Source organism: Syngnathus leptorhynchus, chromosome 22 (genome assembly GCF_054491065.1).
Source record: "Syngnathus leptorhynchus isolate UIUO chromosome 22, UIUO_Slep, whole genome shotgun sequence".
Classification (NCBI taxonomy): domain Eukaryota; kingdom Metazoa; phylum Chordata; class Actinopteri; order Syngnathiformes; family Syngnathidae; genus Syngnathus; species Syngnathus leptorhynchus.
The window spans coordinates 4,893,256-4,916,693 of NC_141216.1; the positions used below are offsets into that span (position 1 = coordinate 4,893,256).

General features: G+C 44.2%; 2 protein-coding genes across 2 annotated transcripts in view; one reads left to right on the top strand and one right to left on the bottom strand.

Moving 5' to 3' along the window:
• Positions 1-23,438, top strand: part of LOC147039574 (bone morphogenetic protein 2-like) — a 120,972-nt gene that overhangs the window by 22,185 nt on the left and 75,349 nt on the right. The window contains exons 8-11 of the mRNA XM_085904836.1: positions 4,841-4,931; positions 9,407-9,468; positions 10,993-11,089; positions 11,165-11,313. The gene's annotated coding sequence lies outside the window, so the exon portion shown is untranslated. The remainder of the gene's footprint in view (positions 1-4,840; positions 4,932-9,406; positions 9,469-10,992; positions 11,090-11,164; positions 11,314-23,438) is intronic.
• Positions 4,382-7,810, bottom strand: LOC147039575 (transcription factor Sox-9-B-like). Its single transcript, XM_085904835.1, has 3 exons — positions 7,082-7,810; positions 6,741-6,991; positions 4,382-6,280 (listed from the first exon to the last, which is right to left on the bottom strand). Exons 1-3 carry the CDS (start codon positions 7,516-7,518, stop codon positions 5,496-5,498), a joined length of 1,473 nt encoding a protein of 490 aa, XP_085760961.1. The 5' UTR covers positions 7,519-7,810; the 3' UTR covers positions 4,382-5,495.

Consider the following 23,438-nt stretch of genomic DNA (forward strand, 5'->3'; position numbering starts at 1 on the left):
AACATCCATTTTTATGTAACCATTCTCAATGTCATTATTTTTATCTTTATTACTCCATTAAAAAACATCCAGCGGTTTGACGGGTGAAGGTCACGAGAATAAAGAATGGCATCTATAATGACTCCCACATTGTTCTTGGCAGTCTCGCTGAGACAGTAGCATGACAGATTTGATAAATGAGCCTTGTTAGATTTGGCAAGCCGAAGCCTCTCGTTAGCGCCGCGTTTAATATTTTTATCAGCGGTAAAACGAGATGACAGCATGTAACCAAACAACAAGATGTCGTTGAAATGTCATTTTATTAAATGTATCTTGAAATGTTTACCACCCATAAGGAACCTTTCAAACCGAGAACCGAAGAATCCAAAAGACCCAGAATGCACGAGTCATTTGTGTAATTAGCTTACGAGCCATTTATGATGTCACAAGTGCGCCTTAGGGAAAATTCTGTTAGGAAGCTGTTTCCTTTCACTGTCTTAATATATGAAGGACAAGCCTGTCTCTCGACACTCACAATCTGCAAGTGAAGGACTCACTGAAAAAATGAGCCCCGCCCCCTCCTGTCATGCCAACTGTCAATCAAAATGACTAATGAGCGTTTAATTCCATCACTGGACCTCTAACGTTGAACTTGGGACCTTTTAGCCAGGCGAAAAGAGAGATGCAAAGATAGAGAGAGATAAAGACGTGGGAGATAGTATTCATGTTGAATGCGGAATGAGGGAGGGGAGGCGGGGTTTAACCAGTGAGATAATAATGAGGCCATGACATCCCCGCACATGAAGACTTGAGATGAGAGATCTGGTTTCCATTCAACTCTGTTGGGGGCTTCCTGACTGAGGAAAAAGGGGAGTGAGTGGGCTGGGGGACGAGGACAAGATCTAAATTCCTCTCGGCTCTTCCTCCCTGCATATCTACTATCTGCATCTTCTCCGTGGCGGAAAAGGGAACACCACAAATTCTATTGTGTATATCTGTAACGGCCTCCTCCATGCAACTCCCTCAAAGTGAGCGATAATCCGAGACAACGTCCCATCAAACCATGAGTCATAACCTCTCAATCTTGGAACCTCTTGAACCTTTTCTGGGATCTTGACAGTCTTCTTAGCTAAAAGATCATGTTTGGTCATGTGTATAAATTTTGACATGCCGAAGAACCTGAACGAATCATTTCTGAATGGTGGTTATTCATCATTTTTATCATTTCATTTATCATTTATCATTTCCTATGTGAATTAACTAAATGTAAGTCAATGTTGGAAAACTTTGTCAAACAATACAAATCCTTATTTCCATCAACAACATAACATAATATTTGTTTTGTTTGTTGTTGTTTCACGTATGTCCATAATCAGAGAAAAGATCACCATCTGTAAAAGATTATTGAAGTTAATACTTCATAGCCTTTTCTTTAGGGAATTTAGAGCTACATAATACAAGACATAATCCCACCTAAAAACACAGGTAATGCAAGACCAACTCAAATCAACAATGGAAAGAGCAGAATAAGCAGCGGGGAGAGGATTAGTAATACACTATGGGAACGGCAAGCATCTTGGAAACCTTAATTATTGGGGGAGGTTTTACATGCAAGGAAGGAAGGAAACCAGGAAGCAAGGAAGGAAGGAAGCAATGAATCGCAGTAATAAGGAAGCGAGAAGAAAGGAGGCAAGGAAGAATCCGGTTGTTCCTAATATTCTGGCCAATATGGCCGCCCCATTGGCAGGTTTGCTCATAGTAAACCTTTTCTAAACTCTCTCTGCTGTTCTTATCTGGTTTTGTGCACTCGTAGCTCATTTTTTATCGGAATACTTATATCATATCCTTAAAAACAAGGATACACATTAGGATACAAGTTTTGTTGTCCATGTTTTGCGATTGAATGTGACTATCAGTAGCATCACAACCTACGTCAAAGGATGAACTTCGAAAAGCTATTTTGTTTCCAGAGCCAAACATGACTCCCCCATGGCCAGACAGACTGTTGTTGTTATTACTTTTACAGCACAGCCACACGTTAGCAAAAATTGCAAATGTTATGAGAAGATGTGATATGATGACAGAGCGTCGCAGAGTGTTCTTTCAATCAGGTCTGTCTGAAGCATTTGTTAGTGTGTGTGTGTGTGTGTGTGTGCTCTCTCCCACTCCACTCCTTAAATTTCATTGCTCTAGGACTCGATTCCTCGGCACAAAACACAGACTATTGCTTCCTCTCGTTCTTCCCTCTGTTCTTTCACCCTCCGTTATCCGTCATCATTAAAATCTTCCTGTCACTTTGTCACTTTTAAATCTCGGAGACTCTTCAAACTCGTCGTTTTCTCAACACCGACATCCATTGTGTGGCCGTGACGTCAGACTACAAGAATGCTTCCGTTGTCCCAGACAGCCTATCGATTACTTCAATCATGGAAAGTTATGATAATATGCTCTCCTGAATCTGCAAAATATTTGAAAGGTTTGCTAGAAAAAGATAATTTAGAAAGCAGCACAGGTGTTATGCAGAGAAGCACCATCTGCCCATTTCGTGTCCAACCTCTCAACTCACTCGACAGATAAGCTCCAGTGATGGATCCGAGATGTCACAAGGCTAAACTCGGCCTATCTATCACGGCTTAGCGGCTATTTGTTTTGTATACGTGTGAACGGCTTAGTTCGTATGCGCCACAAGATGGATGGTTCGCATATTTCAGGGTCCAAAAGTTCTTGAGGGATCAGTATCAGTGGGAGGAGAACAGCAAAGGGATACGTGGAGAGGCCGTTGGAATGTATATCAATCGGGAATGTTTATTTACAGAATTAGAAAGTATTTATGACAGGATCGTTTTGAGTCTGTGTTCCGAGCCAAAACTTCCAGTAGATATTTTGGCAACATCAGCAAAAAAAACAATGCAGCCCTCCGCTGTGTGGTTTTCATTTACTCTCGTTACTGGATGGCAGAAGCAAAGCTTTTCAAGTCACTTTCATTAGTGCATTGTGCTTCTTAGCAGGCATTAAAACAGCACCTTTTGAATACAAACAGTGTTTTTCAAAGAATTCAATCACCCCCCCCCCCCCCCCCCACACACACACAATCAGTGCTCAATCACATTTTCCCTTCGCTCTCGTCAACAAATATACCTCGTTACAGTTTTATGCTTATGATGCTTGCATTGCGAGTTTGGCTTGTGCATGATTTTCCAGAGCTGTTATTAACTCAAACACTGCCAGCCCAGTTAAAATAGACGTCTATTATCGTCATTGGCAGTTAATGAGTTGATTATCTTCACTGCTTAATTTTCAGGGACCTATCAAATAAAAAGCTGTACAATTGTTATGTGAGCCAAAATGCACGTCAATATTAAAAAGCCTCCATAGAAATTCTTTGCCATCCTGCTCTCGTTGCAGAGTATTTAACATTTGAAAAGACCACCCGTGAGTTCAGGAGGGCTTTTCAGCGAGGCGTTGCTTTAGAATATTGATTGTCTTTCTCCACTTTTTTTTTTTTTCCCCTGGGAAAAGCGGCGGGTCCTTTCATTGAGTCCCCAGTTCTGCATAAAGGATGCTGAAGAAATGTGAAGGAGATAAAAAATAAAAAAGACATTTGCATACACTCATCAATAAAAATAAAAAAATAGTCCAGCTTGCTTATTTAGGTCTTAATAAATTTATAATTTGTGGTTTGTGGTTCATTTTGCCTGCAAAATGTAATGTTGAGTAATTGTGGAGATTTTGGCCTGTCATCAATTTTATTATAAATGTGTTTTTCAAATTAAGCTCCACATTTTGATTGGGATTTGGAAAGAGATTTTACTCCTTGGATCCAAGCCAGCTGACACTCACTTTTTCTGCTTCTGAGAGTTTTCATTCAATTTTTTTTTTACAAATTTGCACTCGCTCCCGAAACAAACAAAACATGCTGGAAAGTCTTTTTTATTCCAAATCACGAGTTCCACTATTTATCAGGAGGAACTTGGACTGTGCTGCAGATGAATTTGAAACTCAATCTGCATGTCGGCAGATTGAAATAATCAATGAAGTTACGCTGCAGTGCCTCTTGCATAAATGTCTCTCATCATGGGAAGAAGCAATTTTGTTCCAAGCCTCATTGCAGGAAGGTACAGATAAATGCACCCCACTATAAAAATCAAAATATTGTCAGCATTTTTTTTTTTCCTGACTGCAATAAACACATCACAATAGCCGCCCCTCCCAAAAAGCCTCTTTTGGGCCCCACGGACCCTCACCAGCTGACACGAGAGAGAGAGAGGAAGAAAATAAAGTGGGAGGCAAAAAGAAAACAAGGCTGCTGGGAAAACAAACACAGGCCGATTACTTGGCACTTGTCCGTTAACTCTTTCCTAGTGTATTTAAACGGTGTACCAAATCACGACATCAATTTGTGTTTAATAGCATTTTCCTTTTTATTGCAAATACAGATACAAAAGATTCTTTAAAGACAGTACAAATATTTCGCAAAAGTTGAGGGTGGGGTAAGTTGATACTGAGAGGTGAAAAGAAGCAAAACATATACACTGTAGAAACCTTCCAAATGATATAATATTTTCCAGTTCTTTCAGCCTTAGTTAAAGACTATTCACAAATAACACATTTTGTAAAAGCGACCACCTCAACCTCACAAAGAAAGGCAAATACATACTTCATTTAAGTAAGATAAATAAAAAACAAAGACGATTACAGCATGTACCATTTTGTATTAGTACCTCCTGGGTTTTAAAATCCAAATGAGAATGATGAGATACGCTGTGTACATTATTAAAAAAAAATAGTAAGACTAGAATGCAAAATCTTTCACAATAAAATTAAAGGAAATAAATAAATAGTATGTGTTTTTTTTTAACAGGGGAAGGCTGAGGAATTGGGTTATATCAGCAGGGGACAGCCCAGAGGTCAAAGGTGACTTCCTGTAGCTGTCAAACACGAGCTGCTGGACGGTAAGTGTAATCTCAGCTGTTGGCACACACACACACTCGCACACACAAACAAAAGATGGAGAAAATGAACTGGATTGAAGGCACGGCTTGACGCTTCTCAATGTTGCTTTTCTAATGTTGCTCATACATGACATGAAAAACCATCCTTAAATGTAAATTGGAATGGCACATTAAGAAAAAAAAAAAAAAGAAATACAACAGAAAGCAGACGGATTTAAAATACAAGCCTTTTCATTTTTCTCCGACAAATAACCTTCAGAAACAACCTCGTGGGTTACAAACTACCAGCGTATGAAGACAAAAACCAAAAACAGTACCTACAGAAATATTAACAATCAAATCCTCACAGAGGACTTTCTCAAGTCTTTTCATCTCTTCTAAAAAATATATATCTATAAAGATTCTATCACGGTACAATAGCAAGGCACGGCGTGAGCCAATCACGAGTCCGACTCTCCTCCTCGTTGACTTTGAGTGTCTGATTCAGGCGGGACGTCTCGTTGAAATAAAGTGTTTTGGGATGCATGTATTTGGCTGTACATGTGTGGTGGGGAGTATTAGGGTTCAGGGTCTGGTGAGCTGGGTGTAAACCGGCGCCTGCTCCCAGTGCTGGGGGCTGCTCTGGGGGATGGAGGGCACCCCCGTGTTGTCGGTGATGGGCGTGTACATGGGCCTCTGGCTGGGGCTGCTCATGTAGCTGAAAGTCGAGTAGAGGCCCGAGCCTTGGCCGGCCCCCGCGTGGGTGTAGAAGGAGGCGGCGCCCCCCTGGTGGTCGCTGAAGTCGTACTGCTGCGCCCTGGAGATGGCCGGGTACGAGCTGGGGCTGTAGTGCTGCAGGTTGAAGGGGCTGTAGGCCACATGCTGCGGGGAGCCCTGCTTCTCGCTGAAGTGGCTCGGACTCAGCTGCTCCGTCTTGATCTGGGTCCTGTGCTGAGCCTGACCTGCCTCGGAACCGGCGTTGCCCCCCAATGTAGTAAGGGTGTGCTGCTGTCCCTGCTGGTTCTGGCTTTTAGGCATCCAGGCCGCTCCCGCCGACGGGCTGACCGGAGCGCCGCCGCTGATGCTGTAGCTGCCGGTGTAGGCGACGGGGGTCCCCGGACCGCTGACGGAACCCGGGTGGCCGTTCGGCGGGAGGTACTGGTCGAACTCGTTGACGTCAAAGGTCTCGATGTGAGAGATGACGTCGCTGCTCAACTCGCCGATGTCCACGTCGCGGAAGTCGATGTTGAGTTGCCGCTGGCTGGTGCCGTCAGGGAGGGATCGAAGACCCCCTTCGCGCTTAAGGTCCATCTTGCCTGAGTTGACATCAATTTTGGGGGTAGTGGGGGGAGTCGGGGGTCCCTGTGAACCTGAAGGATTAAGGCACATGGTTTATATGCAGTACTTGTCAAGCAAAAGAAAAATGCACCCACTCACAAGACTAATACTGGACTAATTACGTTGTAAAAAAAATCTGATTGATTGCATTTTATGACATCACTCACCAAGCCCCGCCTGCTTACCATACACGCAAATGTACTGCAGTCTCTGTGATTTAATTAAATTCTATGAAATCATTTTCTTTCTTTACATTTGATTTAACTATATTTCATCATGTTTTAATTTGCACCTTACAGTACTGTATTTATTTTAAATAAAATAAAAAACATGTAACAAAGTGCGGTGGCACATTAATGGCATTTCAGTTCATTTAAATTGAATTGATATAGGCTACAAATTATAAGTCATCAATTTCACTGTGCATATGTTAGATCAGCTAAAAAAAAAAACAACAACTTATCAACCCCGAAATTTTGAAGCCAAGCTCACCTGAGTGCTCCCCAGGAGAATGCACCTCTCCCAAACTGGAGGCTGGAGAGTCTGCTTGCTGCAGCGCTTTAAAGATGGCATTAGGAGAAATATGAGTTTGCTCGCTGCCGTCCTCTCCCTCGTTTTGTCCGTTCTTCACCGACTTCCTCCGCCTTGGCTGGTACTTGTAATCTGGATGATCCTTCTTGTGCTGCACGCGGAGGCGCTCAGCCTCTTCCACGAACGGCCGCTTCTCACCCTCATTGAGAAGTCTGTGCGTGAAAAAAGCAAGTAAATAAGTCAGGAGCCTATTCGGAAAGTTCTTCCGATCGTGGCGTCAAAATAGATGATATCAAACTTACCTCCAAAGTTTGCCCAACGTTTTGCTGAGTTCTGCGTTGTGCAGGTGCGGGTACTGGTCAGCCAACTTCCTCCGCGCCGCCTGAGCCCAAACCATGAAGGCGTTCATCGGTCTCTTGACGTGAGGCTTGTTTTTTGTAGATCCGTTTACGCGCACCGGCATGGGCACAAGGGTCCAGTCGTAGCCCTTGAGCACTTGAGATACGGCGTCGCGTATGCAAGCGGGGAACTTATCGTCCTCGTCCTTCTTGAATTCGCCCAGCGCCGCCTCCACTCGGAGGAGCGCGTTCTCCGACGGCCGCGTATTTTCGGTGTCGGAACCGGAGCCGGACGGGCACGGGGAGCCCGCAGAGTCCTCGGACATACTCGGGCTGGGAGCATCGGAGAGACACTTGTCTTGTTCCTCCGACATCTTCAGGTAGGGGTCGAGAAGATTCATACGAAAAACGGTTTGCTGCCAAGCTTACGCGTAAAACAGGAACGTTAACCGCTGGCGACTCTTGTGAAGGAACTTCTTCTTTAAAAGCCACTTGCCAGAATAAATCTGGTCTTTTTTTTTGTTGCAAAAAAATGTCCCTTTTTGTGCGTAAAATTGATTTGGAAATAAACGTCTTTACGCACAGTCATCCAATGATCAGTGCGTCAATCCGCAGAAAAACAAAACTTGTGTGGATCAAATGTATGGTAAGGTTCTCCTTGCTCGTCTCCAAATAAAATCCCAGAACGCGTGAGTGCTCTGAACTGCAAAGTTGTGCGCACTCGCACTTTATAAGAGCGTTACCATGGCGCGCAGAAAAGCCTGAATGTGATTGGTGGGCAGCGTGTGACGGAAACGTGAAGGAATTTGATACCATCACTTTCTCCTCTTGTGCACTAGAAAACACACACACATGCGCGTGCACGCGCAAATGCACCACACGTTGCACACCAGCTGCTAACATTAAATATCCAAAAAGAAGCCCACACCAGAAAATTGCAATTTTCCTAAATTCTCTTTATTATCCATGTTTATAATTAATTTGCCTAATACAATTGTTGGTATTGGAAATGTGTCAAGTAATAAGAAATCAATTGTACTGTTGAAGCAACTTTTAATTCTAGTACCTCATATTTGCCAATAGGGGGCGACAGTAGTCAGCCCACTAAGGAGGCTTTCTCCTTGGAGCGAGAGGGAGGATGGAGCTCTCCAGACTGCTGCAATGCAACAGTTGCAGTTCACAAACACTTTTTTTTCCCCCTGCTGATAGATGAAATCAGATTTTTAACCAAATCTTCCAGTCAATTTGCTCTTCTTCATCCAAAAGCTTTTTAATATGCATTGTATCTTCTAACTTGAGTGAACCTGCCTTGCACACGCCCCATTTGATTGTTTATTATGCTTAGTGGAGATGTGGAAATGTAAATCGGGCTTGGAGCTAATGTGGACAACATGTGCTACCTGAAGTTGCTTTTAATAGTTTGCAGATGTCGGGTCATTTCGGTGTGGCTGCTTGCAGATTACGCACACCCTCCAGCTTTTACTTTAACATGCGCAACGAGCATTTTTAAGATCTTTGCGTTTAACACAAATAGGCTAGCTCGTCGTAGTCGCGTGCGTCGGAATGTGACGCCCGTTTGCTCTCCAGGCGTCAGAAACTGCTTGGAAAAGGCGCTGTTTACTCTCCCAAAAGTAAATACGGCTAATGGAGGTGTGCAAAGAAGAAAAGCAGAAGGAGGGAACGGATGAAAAGAATCAGACAGGGTGGGAGTGAAGGTAAAATGTAGTTAAATAGAAGAAAACGAATCGACAAGGAATCGCGAGAACACTTTCACGTATGATGCCGCAACTGTCAAATTTACAAGGCTTATAAAACCCGGCGTCATCTTAAATGACCTTCCCTCCCACAGAACGTCCGTTTAAATGCAGCAACATATGGCTGAACATATTTCCTCTCATCCTCCTCCACATGCCACACAGACACCAGATCAGCCCTTAAAAGGCTTTGATAAAAAAAAAAAGTTGCTTCCAAAGTAACTTTTTGCAGATGCGTGACTGATTAGATTTGTTTGACAACGCTTTCAAAAAAATCCGTCTGCATTTCTGCAGCGGCTATCGGAGTCAATTTATATCCTCGGAGGTACCCTAATGTACCCCTTGAGGCTAATTATTGGTTGCTGGATGACAATCCCGAAGGCCAAAATCGGTGGATGCTACCAAAGCTGAGAATACCAGGCGGCAAGACGGAATGACGTCTTGGGAAACTTCTCATCTTGACTTGAAGCTACAGCGTCAAAATTTGAGCAAACACTGAGAGTCAACTGCTAAACTCTCTCTGCTTTTCTTTCAGGGAGTCCCTGCAGGGCCGCTTTGCATTTTACACTCATAAAGAAGAAAACGGCTGCAACTCAGGTTTTTATTTTATGTATTTTTTTTCTCCATTGTTAAAACTGTGATTTTTTTCATCTCATTGCCTCTGGAAAAGCCAGAAAGGTTTTCCGTCGAAAAAGCCGAGTGGCTCTTTATATGACGTGTATTGAAATACTTAGGAAATGGAGAGAATTTGAGGAAAACATCTCAAGTCTGGGTGTGTGCAGCCTTCAGATAGGTGCGATATGCCATTCTTAGAAAGTCTGACGTGATGAATGGCCGCCTCGAGCTTGCGCGCAGCTGTTCCGCCCTGATCTGAGCGTCTGAGCACCGGGTGTTTGTTGACACAACGTCATTCAGCATCTCATGTTGTTTGAACAACACTTAGAGAAGACCCGGGCAACTCCCCGTGCGGGAGGATGACACTGTTGACCATCCATCATTTCACCAAATCGTTTCTGTCTGCTTCTCACTTTGCATCCACAACTGCAAGATAAGCAATGCAAGTATTATTTTAACGCTACCTTTGTTGGAGTGAATGAGGAGTTTCATTTAAATTGACTTTGCTGCCATCTTGTGGTTGAAATGAGTTGAGCCCTTTCATTTGGACAAAAGTAGTGCTTATTCCCCCAATTATAAACCCGCAATACTTTTGGGTTGGGCAACTGTACCACTGACTGAAACCAAGCGTCCCTAATTAAGTCCTCAGCATGAGTCAAACTATGAAAGCCAAATGATCCTTTTATGTCTGCTCACTTTTTCCTCGGCAGCTTGACGCGCCGCTGATTAAAATACACGCATTAGTCGATCAAACCGCACCGTACGAGCGGTAGGGAAACCCGATCCGCTTAGGCCGAGTCCATAAAGCCACAAAGGAGTAGCGTTTCCCCTCCGAAGATATGACTTGTGCAAACAGGCCTCGCTTTAACAATAACAATGATCTCAAGCAGCCGGGCCAAGCTAACTAATGACAGATCCACACCTTAATGTTGAGCGCTTGTTTGGGTTTAAGTGAGGGACGGCGTGCGTATGCGAGCGGGTGGTTTTGGAGGGGAAGAATGGCAGTTGTCAGCAGGTGGCTCGTGCCGCTGGAAAAGTAGCCCACGTGCGATGGAAGCGGAGATTGAAGGAGAAAAACTCTGACGCAGCGTAACGCTACTCGGGGCCCGGCGGCGGACGATGTCCAACCATAACGGGGCGGCGCATTGAGGCAGCTTACCGACGCTCTAATGAGGGCAACGCGGATTTTTTTTTACCTCAAGGCCAGCAGGGTTTGATTTCCTTTTCTTTCCTCGCTGTCTACAGATCAAGCCGATGGTAACCGGAGCCCTAAAATGCTTTAATCGAGATAAGAAAGTTGGGAGAAGAAGTTGCAAAAGTGTACATGACAATTTTCAGCTTTAAATGATGAGAGAAGCTGTCATTGACTTCTAAATAAATATATTTGATATGTTCTCCAACAGTTAGGGCTCTCTTTCTGTCTACCAGTGCAAATGAGTAGTTTTTGTATTTTTGGAGACGGGTGCAGCAATACATTTTCTTTTTTTCTTACTTTTTTTTTTACAGCAAGGATGCTAAAGCAGCTTTCCTTTTAGCTCGACAGGTTCCTGCTTTTCATGCCACTCGAGGCAATATGGTACCCGAATGTCGAGATTACACCGAGGTGAGTGTTTGTTTTCTTTTCTTTTGTTTTTGTTGTTGTTGTTACTGTAAAATGACCCCTCAGCTGCCAATGCAGAATAAATCAACAAGCTACACACAAGAAAGAAGGAGAATAACAATATTTGCTATGAGGCAACTTGGACAAAAAGAAAGATGGATGGAACAAAAATGGAAGGCAATGATTGCCAATGGATACTGGAAAAAAAAACAAGTGAAGCGACAAAGGTAAGCACAGCTATGCTGTGGATTTTTCATATTGGGGAATTTAAAAGAATATAGTGACATTTATTAATGTATTTAAATTAAACGGGGTCATGGAAGTTGCAACACTTTGACAAGTTGACATAGTTTTACACATTTGTTCTATTTCAAATGAAATCCAAATGTAGTCACTTGAATTCATTTTAAATATAAAAATCCACCCTGAAAACACAAACATCCACTTCAACAACACAAACATCTGTCATTTTGTATTGCATGTCGCAGAAAAGGTAGGTTCTACAAACTTGAATCAAAATGTCCACTCTGAAACTTTGTTCACTACATTCAGGCTCAGGAACAATGTAAAACTATTTTATTGCATCCATCCATCTTCTTCCACATATCTGGGGTCGGGTCACGGGTGCAGCAGATTTAGGAGGGACTCCCAGACTTCCCTCTCCCCAGCCACTTCATCCAGCTCATCCCGGGGGATCCCAAGGCGTTCCTAGGCCAGCTGAGAGACATAGTCTCTCCAGCACGTCCTGGGTCGTCCACGGGGTCTCCTACCGGTGGGACATGCCTGGAACACCTCCCCAGGGAGGCGTCCAGAGGCATCCTGATGAGATGCCCGAGCCACCTCATCTGGCTCCTCTCAACGTGGAGGGGCAGCGGCTCTACTCCGAGTCTCTCCCGGATGGCCGAGCTTCTCACCCTATCTCTAAGGGAGAGCCCGGACACCCTTGCGGAAGAAACTCATTTCGGCCGCTTGTATCCTGGATCTCGTTCTTTCGGTCACGACCCATAGCTCGTGACCATAGGTGAGGGTAGGAGCGTAGATCGACCGGTAAATCGAGAGCTTTGCCATTTGGCTCAGCTCTCTCTTCACCACGACAGACCGGTACAGTCCGCATTGAAGTCACGCAGTAGAACGATGGAGTCCCCAGAAGGAGCGCTCTTCAGCACTTCCTCCAGGGACTCCAAGAAGGGTGGATACTCTGAGCTGCCGTTCGGTGCATAGACACAAACAACAGTCAGGACCCGTCCCCCCAGCCGAAGGCGGAGAGAGGCTACCCTCTCGCTGATTGGGGTGAACCCCAATCTGCAGGCGCCCAGCCGGGGGGCAATAAGTATGCCAACACCTGCTCGACGCCTCTCACCGTGGACAACTCCAGAGTGGAAGAGAGTCCAGCCCCTCTCGAGAGGGCTTGTACCAGAGCCCAAACTATGTGTGGAGGCAAGTCCGACTATGTCTAGTCGGAACTTTTCTGCCTCACACACCAGCTCGGGCTCCTTTCCAGCCAGAGAGGTGAGATTCCATGTCCCTAGAGCCAGCCTGTGCAGCCGGGGAGCGGACCGCCAAGGTCCCCGCCTTTGGCCGCCGCTCAGCTCCCTTTGCACCCGACCCCTTTGGCCCCTCCTACAGGTGGTGAGCCCATGGGACCCACGTTTTCTTTTCGGGCTATGCCCGACCGGACCCCATGGGCGAAGGCCCGGCCACCAGGCGCTCGCCTTCGAGCCCCACCTCCAGGCCTGGCTCCAGAGAGGGGCCCCGGTGACCCGCGTCCGGGCGAGGGAAAACTAGGTCCATATATTTTACTCGTCATAAGGGGTCTTCTGAGCCGTGCTTTGTCTGGCCCCTCACCTAGGACCCTTCTGCCATGGGTGACCCTACCAGGGGCATGAAGCCCCAGACAACATGGCTCCTAGAATCCTAGGTGCACGCAAACCCCTCCACCACGATAAGGTGACAACTCACGGAGGGGTATTGTGGGTATTTATTGCACATTTTTTTAAATCAACCCCAAAAACACAAACACCCACCCCAACAACACAAACGTCGCAGAAAATGAGTAAGGTAAGTTCTACAAATGAGTAAGGTAGGTTCTGCAAATGAGTAAGGTAAGTTCTACAAATAAGTAAGGTAGGTTCTACAAATGAGTAAGGTAGGTTCTACAAACTTGAGTCAAAATGTCCACTCTGAAACTTTATTCGCTACATTTAGGCTTAGGAATAATGTAACACTTGATTTCTTTTATTCTTTATATTTTTTTAAATTCAATCCCGATTTACTGATAGTATGAGCCAGCATGATCCACGGTAGGAACTTGGCATTGGAAACTGGATGAAGTTCTGGGCGTCGTTGGGAAGTAATGAGGGATGTTGACTCTTAGGTGACGAGGGTGGGCGGATGTGACCACTAAACGAGACGCTTGCCAGGTAAACACGGTGCCATCGCCATGCCAGTGTGGTCTTGTTTGTGATGTGATTCCGTTTGGAGGCGGGACTTTTATCGGAAGACACTGCAGATGATGACGTGGATGCGTGAAGCGATTGCATTTAATTGACTCGCTAGCGATTGTTTTGTCATTGATACCGTGCCAATGACAGCCGTACCTCGGGGTCCCCTATAGCCCAGGGCCCTAATTTCCCGGGTTGCCTGCTCTGTCGTGCTGTCTCTGATTCCGGCAGTAATTGATTGTTTTGACAAAAAAAAAAAATGTAACTGAGTTGTTGTTATGAAATTGCGCCCCCCCACACCACCCCTTCTCTGAAAGCCGCAAGCGAGTGGCGGAGTAGCTCAGGACCGCATGCAACAGTCAGCGCTCTGTCTATCTCATAGGCTCATTGAGTCGTGCGGTTTGGCAGGTCCGACGACGACGTAGGTGGTTCCCGGTGAAGATATGGAGGCCTGTGTGTGCCCCGGCTTAAGTATTCACTTTCGCTTAGCCATTAGGACACGCTACACATTGAAATAGTGTGAGTCGCCACGGAAAGTGGCCAGTCTGAGTCTTTTTGGCGTTTGTCCTGCAAACTCAAATTTAATATTCTAATAAGAGAACTCTTTTGGCTGAGCTAATACAAATAGGCCGGATAAGTGCTCGCTATAGCCTGTTCACGAACAGGCCTCGGTTATTGGGTACGTCCAGCTAAACATATACAGTAATGAGCGCGGCTCGATATCAAAGGCCCACGTGGATTTAAAATGTTGGCAATACGTGATGTTTGCTTGGATTGACCGCTTTTTAATCAACTCATTTGGGTTCTGTACATAGTGTTAATGCAGAGGCAAAACATAAGCTAAAACCTTTTGACGTCGGTCTGGGTAATACGGCTTATGGGGGAGCTTAGACAACTTCCCAGAAGACACACGGCGCCCTGAAGGTGTTTTATCGCACAGGCGCCCTTTGTGCGACACCCTTGCCGTCTTTCGGGTTGATCTGAGGAAAGAGGTCAAGTTGTAGACGTCGATGCGGTTCTGCTTCCTTCTATTAGACTTAGAAGTATCCATTGAATTATCATTTTTTGTCATTTTGGTATGGAATAATACTTTTGAAATATAATGGCGCCAAAGACTGAATGTTATCCGCTGATAATATCTTTTTAGTTGCGTAATATAAAGAGCTTCATTCACGGGAGTCTTCAGCAGTTTAATTTTCCCTTTGCAAAGATATTTTTCAGTTTATTTCCAATGTTTACCTTCTTCCCTCCCGATGGTAAAGTATGCAGCCTATTAACAGTGTGGTTAAGTAGCTGGAGAGTTGGTATTAATTCAGAGTACTCTGACGCGCCGCCAGCCTCGTCCTGTGACGTGATGCGATGCGCCGTTCAAAATCACACACTTCAATGGCGGCCCCTCGCTAGGTGCCAAGTGATTTTTATCTCTGGCTAAACATTCACCCTTCCAATCGGAGCTCTCTTAGGAGCATATGAATACACTTTACACTCACGCGAAGGAAAACAGGTAACTTGAGACCAGGCTTGGAGCGAGAGCAGAGCCTGCAGGTAAAAAAGGGCTGCAGTGTGTCAGCGTACGTGCGTGTGTGCAGGGTGTCACTGTAGACTTGTTCACACTCACCGTGTGTCTGCGTTCCAGTAGAACCTTCAAGTCGGAGGCCCCGAATGTTGTCGAGCAAATTTAATGCAACTATAGTGTTTGTTGCACATTTTGGAGATTAGCGCTAGTAGAGAAAATGTGTGATTTATTTTTTTGAAATGTAAAGAATTGTAATTGCCTATAGATGCCACAAGATGGCGGCAAAGCTTACATCGATTTTTCAGAATGATGCTCCTGAACTCACTTCAACATAGTTATTTGTTAGTTTATGCCAAAGCACTGCTTTTCTCGAAATAAATCTTAAAACTCACTTGTGCATAGTCACAAGATGCAAGAACAAAAATCGTAAAAACAACAAAGACCGCTACGTTAGCTTCTCGCCATCAGTCAGTTGGCTAATTTCCATCTCTAGTTTATACATGTGCTAAAAATTACATTAAAACCTACCACACATTTTACAATATTAGAAACCGAAAGTTGGTTTGAAAGTTGAATCCAGCGTGCTAGTTTGTCAATCTTCTGGCTCCTCATCAGATGAAAACATAGTTAGGAACTGCCTCTATATACTTTATTTTAACCTTTATGCACTAAGATTGTTAATGGGGCCAATCTGACCTTTTTCATTGACACGTGGGAGCTGCTCAGGGCGACAGGAGTTTTCTTTTCTCCGTAGCGCCGTAACAGAGGAACGTTAAACGCCTTGTTCTAAGATAACAAAGGCAGAGACGGTGTTTCTATTCGGAGCGCTAATGCGAGGTCAGCTTTCACCATATTTGTCAGATATACGTACATAAATCACAGCGCATTGCAAAGTTGTATAAAATCCTTTTTTTCAACGCGTTGAGTCCTTTGCCTTGTGCGACATGGAAAGTGGAAAGTTTATGGCGGCTTAAAAAACGTTACTGAGGCTCAAAGGAGAATTTATTGCAAAGCTTCTACTAAATCATTTTAGACAGACAAATATACAAATACAGCCCGGGAATTGTTGTAGTATGTGTCATTTTCTTGATTTTCGATACCGGTGCCGATTAATCATCGCCTTAATTAATCGTGGCTATTTTTCAACTTCAGCACTTTTGTTTAATTGCGTGTGTGGAAAAAAGAGAGCAATGGAAGGCTGCCTAGCATGGAAATTTTGTGTCTGGAGTGAAAACCACCAATGTTTCAATTGCGGACAAGGTGAGACGAAGCGTGTCAAAAACCTCTCCTCATCAACTTCCATTTATTTTATTTCAGATTTATATTTTTACATGCACGCGCGCAGAAATCCGCAGTCATATATCTCTGTCTTTCATTCACTCTCCTTCTTTCAACACTCCTGTTTATTTAATTTTATTTTTTTGAGGGGTGGGGGGAGGGCAAGCCTTTGGCGAAATGAAAATAAAGGTAGCGTCACACTCATAATATTTGGAGTGGAGGGCAATTTATTTTCTTTTTATTAAACGCTGATTAATATGCAGCATTGGGAGCGACTAATGCTGCGGGATTTCGTTCCCTCGAGCCGCCTCGTTCTCTGAGGTGGGACCTGCCCGCAAATGGGCTGGACATTTACATAAGTCTGGTTTGGATGAATCGAAAAGAACTCATTTTCCATGTTCCTTCTTCCACTCTCTTCTACTGTCAAGTTCTTTCTTGGCTCCGAGATCTTGGAATTGTCAAGGCGGGAATGTACTAATTGCTCCGCTTTTGGGATTTGGCATAGTGTCCCCGTGTGGTTTCTATTAATTAGCCAGCATTAAATACGTGACGGACGACAAGGGAGGAAGTTGAGCACGACGTTAACAATGCCGGCGATCTCTTGGTTATTTCAACCCGCTTCCTTCTTTCCAAGCTAGAACATTTTTTAGATGAGGACCCGGTAGGCAGAAATGACTCAGGTCGTCACCGTCACGTGAAAGCTGTCCTGGAACAACTTTGTAAGCGTAGAACATGCTGTTTAAAAAGGCCTCAGAGAGATGCCCTGTCATTTCCTGCTGGAAAAGCTGATCAATCATAGCTCGAGAAGAAAAGATGGCGCCTTTGACAGGTCCGAGCAGAATGTTGAGATCAATGCAAATTGGGAATTGTATTTAATGTAATGTTTGAATACACTAAAAGATAACAAATACATAGAAAATGCTTGGGAGATTTCTAATGTTTGACAAGAGCGAGATGACATTCATGATTGTGTACAGAGTAGGAACACATTTTTTTTTCCTTCTACATTTAAAACAACACCTCGCGCCAGCGGCTCTCCATTTCCACCCGCTTGTCATTTATCAAGCGAGCACCATCATAAGCGTTTAGGCTGAACACAGAGCAGGCCACAGTAGCACCGAGAAGGGCTGGCAATCCAAATGAGCCTCTAACGAAGATCAGTTTATTTCCTTAAGGAGAAATTATTTGATTTGTTTTGAGTTAGAAGCATGGTCACGTATCAAATGAAACTCTTACCTCAAGGCACCATTGTACAGTATTTTGGAGCAGGTCATTTTTAATTTTTAATTTCAAAGCGACACTTTGTGGTTGCGGGCCTTTGTGGTTGCTGTCATACATAAAAAAATTATTATGGAACTACTATAGATTTTTTTTTTAAGAAAAGGAAAACGTATTCCCGTCTTTTGCTTTATGGGCTTTTAAGAAGCTTCCCATGGGTGGCATTCATTTCTGTGCTTTATTTGTGGAAAATCTATTCTTACTTCACAAATCAAGATGGACCTTTTTAGTCCTGCTTTGCCTTCAGTCAATCTTGGTCCGCTTTCACAGTCTTTCTTCAGGGTACTTTACTGTGGCTAGTCGGTTGATAGAGCCAACATCAATCCCCAAATTTCCACCTTTTTTTTTTTTTTCGACGTGATGGACATTCAACAAGTGGAATAATAAGCAGTGGAAGCATGCTCGGAGGGCAGTGTTTCACCAAAGCCAAGCCAATGTGTCATGTTCTGGCAACAAAAGCCAATCTGCTTCTGGCTCGTGCTCTGTCTGTCATTCCTCAAAACCTGGAGTGGTGGGAGGTGTAAAACATGATTTTCACACTCAGCCGCAGCACTTAGAACGTTGAAGAGTGGCGATAAATCAGGACACACTTGTGCCATCCCCTCACAGGCAAAATGTCACTGTCATGTACTTCATTTTGAGATAGCTATTGGATCTGCTGAAAGGTTCTTAGGGTCAATTTAGGGACAAGTCCTTGACTTCCTTTAGAAGGAATATGTGGTTACTTTGTTGCCATCTGCTTCAGTTTTGAAATTGTGTCTTTAGGAACATAAATCATATCCACAAGGAAGTGTTCACATGATTTAAGAGGTATTTGGTGGTGGGGGGAAAAGATTCTTTAAACAGTGGCCTTCCTTCTATTGCCTTAAATTGTGTTCCCTTCAGAGGAGTATGACTCAGCATTCTCCTTGGAACTCCAAATGTTCTCCCTCCATGTGAACATACATCCATGTTGACCTGCCAAGACGTTTCCTTGAAAGAATTCAATTCCTGCTGTGCTTTCCTTGAGCGGATGGCTCTATCAGAAGTTTTGGGGACACCGCGGTTTGTGGCTCGGCATGCGTGCTTCTGGATGAATATCTGTTCTCAGAGTTGCCTCCCGCGGAGAACTCTGGCGCTCGGCCGTTACCTCGCTGCCAATCACGATGCTCTCATCCGGAGCCAAACGGGGACCGAAGCCAATCAGAATCCCAATTCATTTCCTGAGGGGAAATAGTTGTGGTAATGGTGGAGTTGTGGGCATGTATACTGACAACACAGACTGTATGAATGAACTGGACAGACTTTCTGTGTTTTGTCGAGGGAATGCATTCAACTTGTCTTCTTCAATAGAGGACGATGGTGAAATTAGGGTTCCAGTCGGAGGATATCGGACTATATGCTTCAGGGTAGGGCCTGTGTGTCTATCCTTTACAAATACGAATAATAATAATTGCTGAAACATTTTGTCAAATTCCCCTCAGGAAGTGTTTGATTAGAAAATGAAGATTAGACACAAAGTGGTCTTTTAGTTTGCAATGTCGTGTTCATCAGTCATGGCTCCGAATGAAACTAAGTGTGGCGCCATGGTGAATCCACGCCAGTGATGTGTCGTGCCGATTGTTCTCTTTGTATTAATCACATCCACATCTTGTAATGAAATATAATTTGGACTGGCAAGCAGATGGACCACCTGGGACCTCATTATGTCTCCCCTACTTTTTCTTTATTGGGCTCTGGATTTCCCCAGTCACCTGTTTTCCTTTTGACTTGAATCCTGTAAAAGTCTCATACGACTAGATAGTGCATAGATGTTTGAGGACAAGAGGGCAGGGAAAGAAAACTGCAAAAGCCAGCTGAAGCTGCCTTGCCAAGAGATAATTGTTTCCATATTATTTAATAAATTACAGCCATTCCTCTCCGTCTGTCCATTGGCTGCTTCTTTTTTTATTTCACTTCCATGTCTTGACATGATTAATTTCACCCCACTTTGACATTAATGTGGGTGAACATTATCCACAACATGAATAACAAGTGTGATATCTGTGATTTGTAACCAATAACTCTCAGGCAGCTCTTTTCATTTTCTACACACACATTTGATGTAGTCAAGCTCACCACACAGTATGAGCTGTTCTATAATAATAATTTTTTATGGTACATGAGGGCACACTTCAGAGTCATTCAGGCATTCTACATGCGTGTAGCGAATGGGCAATTTTAGCTGGAGTGCCGCTCTATTAGTACAGATTTTTTAGGGTTTGGCATGCATTTATTTTCCCCTCCTGTGGTGAGAACAGAATGGGACAGCTCCCCTCGGCCAATTTGTGTGGTTCTGTTCCTGTCCCATGAATTAAGGTTGAAAATAGAGGTCCTAATGGGCTCGGCTCGGGGACCAGATGTCTGGGTCTGTTGGTTTTTGTGGTGGTAGAAGTAGGAGTGGGGGGCACAAAATAACAGGTGAAGGCAAAAATGCTTTTTCCATTTAGTTTTCTCCTTTGTGGTGGACTAATGATTGAAAAGATTCACCATTGATGTTTTGGTTGCCAAAGCAGGTGTTTAAGCTTTGGTTCCATGTATTCTCATCACATTTTTTTGATTGGTTGAGCTCACTTCTGGATTGAATTCTTGGCCCCAGGGGTCGCGGTTTCGGGTTGAGCCGGAGGAAAAGACTCTGCCAGAATTTGCATTACTCCATCTGTCAGACCTCAGACACTGTGTTTGCAATTCCACACATTCAGTGGAGATAGGTGAGGGAGAGATGGCAGGCAGGGCTAAGAATGGAACAAGATCAGCACTTTTGGACCAGGAACCTTGAACGGGGGGGGGGGGGGTTATGATTCATGATTCAGCAAGAGAACCAGAGCTGGATGGATGATGGCTAAAATGATTATGATGAGGAGGAAATGAATCAGCAGCTAGCAAAGGAAAAGGTTAGACAACTGTAGAAGAAGCCCAGAAAGGGGTGCACATGTTGGGCAACAAAAGAGAGACCCCACAACCAAAACGTATCCAGTTCCTTTTCCATTAGTGAATTCCCGTTGCTGCATTTTGTGCAGACAACACGGGTTCGATTCCCAGCCGTCTGCCCACCAAGCCAGGATAAATGGCTGAGTTTCATCAGGAACGGCACCTGGCTTCCAAATTGTGCCAAACAAATCATATGGTGGCAACCCCTGATTGGGAGGAGCTGAGCTTGAACTACTACATCAAATTAAGAACCATAGCTTTGATTGTTCTACCAGTTCTGTATTTTATTGGGCTCTGTCAACACAGAGAGTTGCTCCAAGCCACCTAGACCAGACTAGCATTTTTCCAACAATAACTTTTCTCTTTTTTTTTTACCTGCAGACTGCATAGGACCATAGGCCAAGTTCTTCCAGATATGGCCACCATGAGGGAATGTGTGTGTGATACGTACACACATCAGTTGGAGCACATGTCCACTTCAATAATTGTCTCTTCTAGCACTTAGTCATGTCCATGGTTGCCCGGAGACGGCTAAGTTTAGTAACCTCAAAATTGGTTCAAAACAAAATAATCTGGGTGCAGTGCTGTTTTTGGATGTGCAAGTTCCTTTATTTCTGACACTGCACATTCCAGCTGGATAACAGGTTTTAACCGGTTATTATTATGCAGTATTGCGTTTCAGTCTCTTCGCCCTGTGTTCTGGTCCTCCGGCTCTATGCAGCCTGGAGGATTTCATTCCAAAACATAGCAGAGCCATTCCAAAACATCACCTGATCATCGTTGCTGGCGATTTCAAATATACTGGCATTTACGTCATCCAGATTATGCTTGATCATTTTTATAGAACCTTTGGGCCATATAGCCTTTGCAATCAATAGGATTCTCAAACCTTGACTGAAGTGGATACGACAGCCTGAGGGCAAATTCTTAGCTGGTGTCCTGTTGCTTTGTGCAGTGGGCAATAAAGTAGCAGTAAGCAGCAGAGGGTCTTTACTTGTTCTGTTTGATCTGTCACGTGTGCAACACATTGTCCTCCTGCCCACCCCACACGGCACGGAATCCCCCCACCCACTGTATCGCCTTAGGTGAAAAGCCATGAGTGCAGTACACAAGGTAGCCACATAGTGAGAAGAGCAAGGGGTGTTTGTGATAAATCAGTTCATTTCTGCAATGATGGACGGCAGACAATACAAATGTGCCCTTCGACTTTGTGGTGGGCCATATGTTTGAATCCACTGATATAACAATCTTGCGCAGAGTAAAATGGACTCGGACATTTCATTAAGATAGAACACCTCTGGTATCTATAGAAATGCATCGTCAAACTTACGTTTTTTTGCTGCATACATGACCATTTCGCTCGTTGTAATTGGAGCACAGGTAGACACTGTGTGTCATTTTGTCCTAATCTCCTCTTGGGCAATTCAGCCCAAAACAGCTCCCATAGACCCCGCTTGACCCTACGCCTTGGCTGCAATTACAAAGCTGTGCGATGCACACACATACACACACACACACATCACCAAACCTGTCCAAATTCATCCTGTGGTGGACAGATACCAGGACCTCCGTGGGCGTATGTTTCCAGAGGAGATGTGACCTTAATTGCTTAAGTCTTAAATTATCTTTAATTGTGCACACTGTGTTGCTTTATGGTAATGGGAGGGTGTGTGTGTGTGTGTGTGTGGGGAGGGGGGGGTCACATTGAGCTATAGTTACAGCAGGAAGCAGGGCAGCGAAAGGCCATGTAGTCACCTCCAGCTGAGTCCACACACTCAGACCAGCTTGAGTAGCACGCAAATTTGTCATTTACGTGTTCTCAAGTCTTTTTTTTATTTTTTTTATTGAGCTCAGAATTTCTTGGGGACCTTCTCTGCCTCTTCTTCTTGCTGTTAATTCTCAAGTTTCTTTCAGTAGACCTCAGTGCTGCTATTTTTTATCAGCTCTCACGATCATCCATGTTTAAGAGACGGTCCATCGATACCACTTTGTCATCCCTCCTGGATCTGACACAGGTGGGCGTAATACAACTGCAGCTGTCAGCCTGACAGAACCTCAGTGTCAACACATCAATATAACACCCCGAGCCCCCGATCCTATCCTTCATCGTGTCTTTTTATGTCCAAAGCCGTCCGGGGCCGGGCGACGACAGCGAGAGGTCGCAGCGTGACCGTCATTAAACTGTCAGAGGTCAAAGTGGAAGCAAGAACCTGACGTGTTCATCGATGTAAACCTGCTTTCATCATTGAGTGGAAGGGGGGGGGGATAAATTACTGTGAATATAATTTTGAATCAATTAGTTTCCTATAGATTATATAGAATATCCTAACGTCTGAGCTAAACAGTGCGTCTTTATGTATTCTGTATGTTTTTAAAGAAGTGCTTATTTTGTATGAATTATTTCATTTGAAGCGGCGAGTGGAAGCTTTCCAGGCGCACCTGTGAGGAATGCAACATACCATGAAACTCAAAAGCTATCACAGGCAAACCCACGTCAGGGAATATTTACTGAAATGGTTTCTATTGACAAACTTAACCTGGATGGATGGGAGAGGCACTTTATGTAAAATATAGCATGTTGCCAGCTACATTTCTGTGGCTTCTATATGCGTGTGCGTCTCGATGTCTCTGTGTGTTGATGCACTTGCAGCTGGATTTTTTTGCAGCCTGGCCACTCTTCTTGTGTGTGGTCCTTCTGTAAACATGTCAACAGTGCTACATGCGTGCAATATAAGCTTGTGCACATCAGCAACATGCGACCAAGCGTGCAAATATAGTTTATGATTTGGGTGTTGCACTTACGTTTGGTTCGTAAAGGACATGAATCAGCTTGACGTGGATCAACATTTGGTGAAATGTGCGTACGAGAGGAAGTGCAGATGAAAATTGA